This window comes from Rutidosis leptorrhynchoides, chromosome 7 (assembly GCF_046630445.1).
Source record: "Rutidosis leptorrhynchoides isolate AG116_Rl617_1_P2 chromosome 7, CSIRO_AGI_Rlap_v1, whole genome shotgun sequence".
Classification (NCBI taxonomy): Eukaryota; Viridiplantae; Streptophyta; class Magnoliopsida; order Asterales; family Asteraceae; genus Rutidosis; species Rutidosis leptorrhynchoides.
Window position 1 is genome coordinate 61,832,565 of NC_092339.1, and position 5,159 is coordinate 61,837,723.

General features: G+C 28.5%; 1 protein-coding gene across 1 annotated transcript; it reads left to right on the forward strand.

Annotated features, from left to right (window-relative positions):
• The first annotated feature begins 1,096 nt into the window (after positions 1–1,096).
• Positions 1,097–5,159, forward strand: LOC139858615 (uncharacterized). The gene is made up of 8 exons (XM_071847444.1): positions 1,097–1,147; positions 1,950–2,039; positions 2,131–2,441; positions 3,649–3,915; positions 3,994–4,096; positions 4,218–4,280; positions 4,402–4,747; positions 4,858–5,159. Exons 2-5 carry the CDS (start codon positions 1,964–1,966, stop codon positions 4,012–4,014), a joined length of 675 nt encoding a protein of 224 aa, XP_071703545.1. The 5' UTR covers positions 1,097–1,147; positions 1,950–1,963; the 3' UTR covers positions 4,015–4,096; positions 4,218–4,280; positions 4,402–4,747; positions 4,858–5,159.

Here is a 5,159-nt window from a genome sequence, read left to right on the forward strand (position 1 = left end):
TTAAACAAACCCGTATTTCCACGGATCATTTCACTAGTTAAAAAATATTATATCAAGAAGCTATAGAGAAATACAATTGAAAAGATTTCAAAAGAAGTGTAAAGGGAAATGTAACCAACTAGTTTAATAACCCGTTAAATTACGGGTTTGTTTAAACGAAATATTTTAATGATATATTTCAGGTATTAAGTGAATGTAAATGCTAAAGTCATTTAGTTTAGTGATCCGTGGAACCACGAATTATGACTAAGAAACTTTCATTGTTTTTACAAACATATTGATGTACTTAATTTGGTTAGAATAAATGAACTATATTCATTCTCCCACCATTCTATTTCAATTTTCATCACAATTACTATTTTTCTTGTTATAAAAACCTACATAACAAATTTTTATTGAGACATATATTTCGCATACATATATAATATAATTAATCCCGTAAAGAGAAATCATAATTGAATAATAATATAATAATAATAGTTATAATTGTAATTGCAAATATAATAATAAATAATAATAAAATTTGCTTCAAAATTGAGAATTTATATTTTTAATAATAATTATTAGTAATAACAAATGCCTCTTGAATTTTTTTTTAAATATTTGTAATATAATTATTATATGAAGGTTGTACAATATGCTTCAAAGTTTGTATATGTATGCATGAGGGGTTTTGAAAAAGATTATATAATTTGTTTTAAAGTTTGTACATATAGTTATGGGGAGGTTGTACATAATGCTTCAAATATTGTACATATGGTCATGAGATGTTTTATCATAAGGTTGTACATATCTATTCTATTCTTATATTAGTCTAAAAAATTGATGTCATAAAAAAGCCTTCCCCTTGCTTAAAAAAAATAAAAAAACTAGGGCCTTTGATGATGTCATTAAGGGGTGATTAATTTTTAATTAAACAATTACAAAAAAAAAAAAAAAAAAAAAAAAAATAGCGTAGCAGTTCGTTGTAATTAAATGGGTTTATTAGTAGCGTGTTCTAGAAAACACACACACCAAACACACTACTCTATTACGAAAACCCTAGAAAAAGGAAAATCCTCTCATCTGGATTTGAACAATCGACTATAGTAATCGAGCTTTCCGGTTAACGAAGTTCCGAATCTTCATCGCCATTTGCAACGATCAGGTTCGTTATTTTTTTCACCTATTTTATCTTTCAATTTATGTTCGCCACTTACACAGTTGTTTGAATCATGCTTTTAGCCATTGATTTGTAAATATTTCAGTAACAACTTCTGTGTTGTTAGTTATAGTTTTGACACTATTTGATCTTTATTTTATCGCCATTTGCAACGATCAGGTTCGTCATTTTTTTGACCTATTTTATCTTTCAATTTATGTTCGCCACTTACACAGTTGTTTGAATCATGTTTGAGCTTTTACTTGGATCTGGATTTTTTAGGTTTAAGTTTGGATTTCTTGATTTGCATGTTGGATTTCGTTGTTCATTTTGTTTTGAAGATGTCTCATATAACAGATATGATATAAATTTTTGTATGTTTTAAACATCTATTACTATCTTTGGATCTTGATTTGATGTTTTAATTTTCAAATGCTACTGTCTCAGAATTATATTACAATAAAAGGTCATTAGTAGTCATTGTTTTTTTTATGATCAAACATACATTATTTGATGTTAGACTTTGAGATTTTACTTGGATCTGGATTTTTTATTTGGATTTATTGATTTGCATGTTGGATTTAGAATAGATTTTTGTATGTTTTAAACATCGATTACTATCTTTGGATCTTGATTTGGTGTTTTAACTTTCAAATGCTGATGTCTCATAATTATATTACTTAAAAGGTCATTAGTAGTCATTGTAAATCGATTTTTTCTTTATAGCAAGATTATATCGTTCAAAACCTGTTTTCTAAGTTAATCATGTTAAATATGTTTTTAATACAATATATTTTGAAAAAAGCAGCTTCAACTTCTCTCATGGATCCCAAGATTGTTTCTTCAAATGTTGAAGTCTTCAAACCTGCTTATGAAGATAACAGCAAGAACAAAAAAGGTCATCTTCAAACATCCAATGTAAGTGAACCATATTCTCATATTTCATTTCAAACAATTAATTATTTTACATACATATCTTGAAAAAAAAGGTTCAAAATCTGTCGTTGAACCCAACACGGGTGCTTCAAAAGTTGAAAAGTTTGATGACAAACCAAGTTCCGACAGCAGTAGTTCGGAAGTGCAGATAATAACAGAAAGTGATTACAATGCGACTGTCGGAGATTCATTTGAAGATGACTGGAAAAATTATTCAGATGGCTTTAGTGACTCTGAGCCTGCAACTGAATCACCAGCTGTTATTGAAGGCAATAATTTGATCGAACCTCCTGTACTACCAATGCCTCAAGAACCACAAGCAGACCCAGTTGTTGTTTTTACTATACCGTACGTAAAATTTTGGGTACGCTACTTATCTTATATTTTTTTTACCATATCACTTGTGCTCTTAGCAATAATTTGTATTTGTAGCAATAATGTATAATACTTTTCCGTAGTACATACATTTGTTTAAAATCCTCTTGATGTATGAGCTCAATATTTTGATGTATGAGCTCAATAACAGCACATTACCTATAACCTGTTTCCGTCTACTGCTGTAATCGCTCCTTTCCCAAATACAAGAAACCATACATAATTGAACACACTCTGAATTATTACAGTTCCAAAAAATCGTGTTAGATTTGCAACCATATCGATGTTGCTTTTTCATCTTCTAAACTTTTTATATCAACATAAACACTCATCTTCATCCAATTTCTATAAACCCTGTGTATCAAAAGTTTCTCATTTTATCAGCTCTTAGTCATCATGTACGAACTGCAGATTTTATTCATGGATGAAAAGGTATGCTCATCTTATATATTTTTTGATATAGTTTTTGTTATGTTATTGAATACATGTTTACTTTGAACATGATTGTGGTTAGTAAATTTTGTATCTGAATTTAATTTTTTATGTTGTTGATATATGTTCAATTAGGTATTAGTTATTGGGTATCATGCAGACATTACCTATTACTGACTTAATGACTGAATAATTAAGTACTTAGTGTTGGCCTAATTTTTTTTGCTGGAAGTATTAGTTTCTCCATTAACTTTGTACATACAATATTATACATAGTCTACTAAATGTTGGTTTCATATGTTTTCTGGATAAAAGTATTGATTTTTCATCAATATGCTCAATTAACAATTAGGTTTTGGTATTTGAACATCTTCATTATTTCTTCGAACTGAATAATTGATTCTCTGCATTTCGCCATATATGCAACTTTCTATATTTATGCAACATTACTTTAATGTATCACACTTTAGGTCCATTCCTATATGCAACTTTAGATCATATATGCAACTTTAGGTCTATATATATCTTCGAACTCAAAAATTGATTCTTTACATTATGCATATATGCAACTTTCTATATTTTGCAACATTACTTTAATGTATCACACTTTATGTCCATTCGTATATGTAACTTTAGGTCATATATGCAACTTTAGGTCTATATATGCAACTTTACTTTTGATAGTATGAAGGCAATATTGACAAATTCATATTTGGTTTTAACACACATGTCTTTACTTCATTTTATTCTTTTGCATCATGTAGTGTGTCAATATTCATGCTGATGTGAAGGAAGTACTATGTCCAGATGATCATAACAATTTGGAAGAAGGTGGTGTCTTCATTTTAAGTAGATTTGGTATTGGTAATAACCAAGGAAAAAATCCAACTGTGACCTATAACTTTAAGCTTCATCTCTATCGCAATACATGCCTTAGGAAGATCTGTTCTTTTGATGGTAGTAATAATGCGTTTCAGTGCTTGTCATTCAGTCAACTGTCTGCCAAAAAAATGAGCCTAATCTTTCAATTGGTATACAAATTTATATTGTTATTTATTTATATATATGTGTTTAATAAAACAGAGATTTAATCTATATGTATATTTTAGATGTCATTGGAAGACTTCTAAATTGTGGTAATTTGGAAGGGTACATTAAGCATGAAGATATAGAGGAAGTAACCCATATCAAGGTTCAATTAGAAGATTCTGAGTATGTTTTCAACCTTTTTTTATTCTTAATTAACAAAAAGATGACATAACTAATGCATTGTTTATTATTATGTAGTTATTTGAAGTTAAAATTTAAATTGTCAAATGAATTTGCATAACAGATGCACAATTATGTAGCTGGAAACAACAAAGAAGACCATGTTGTGCTAATTCAATTTGAAAAAGTAAGTTACTTCAAAGGTAGATTTAACATAAATTTTATGAATAAACTATTTTTAGTTATATACACACTGACCAATTTTTCTACATATTACCTCTTGATGTTATGATTGTTTCTTCCAACAGTTACAAGAAACTGTCCTATTAGGAATGCTTTCTATGGTACAAAACTATTTAGTAATCATCAATTGCCTGAATTTATCGATTTCAAAGAATTTTTGAGTTTCACAATTGGTATTGCTTCTAATTCTAAAGGTGCAAGTAACCTTCCATCCAAGGTTGTGTCTGTAGTTACGCAATTTGGATATCCTGATTTGTTTATAAGTGTCACTTGCAAATCAAATTGGCCACGAATTATCGGTTTCTTAAAAAATAAGAATATAAGAGCCAAGGAAATATCGGATATCTTATGTAAGTTCTTTAAGGTGAAGTTAAATAACATGATCAAAGATTTTTGGGGAGGTTGAACAAGGTACTAACTATTCCCTTACTTGATATTTTTTATTTATTAAATATATATTCACTATTTTTCAAAGTTTATAACATCTGAATTCTAATTAGTTTGTACAAATTCATTTGTAGTTATTTACACGATGGAATATGAAAAACGTGGCTTTTCACATGCACACATCTGTATCTTTTTGAAATTTACGTGTAACTTTGAAATGGCTGAACTTGAAAAGTAATGACCGTGAGGAATAACAACGAACTACAAGGAAGAAGATGTGTTGATCTTTGGAATGGATGAATTATTAAGAATGTTTTTCTTTTCTTTGTTAAGTTTTTTATTTTGAGACTATGTCTTTGGATTGTATTTTTTTAATTTGGTTGTTATAACTATTCGCTAAAATATTCGTGTTTTCTATTTTCTTCAACTAGATCAA

Bases quoted from the DNA above. Each gene is read 5' to 3' on its own strand.
- LOC139858615 (XM_071847444.1), top strand. From the start codon at position 1,964: ATGGATCCCAAGATTGTTTCTTCAAATGTTGAAGTCTTCAAACCTGCT. The intron at 2,040-2,130 runs GTCATCTTCAAA...TTGAAAAAAAAG, and splicing joins TAACAGCAAGAACAAAAAAG to GTTCAAAATCTGTCGTTGAA. The intron at 2,442-3,648 runs GTACGCTACTTA...TGCATCATGTAG, and splicing joins TACCGTACGTAAAATTTTGG to TGTGTCAATATTCATGCTGA.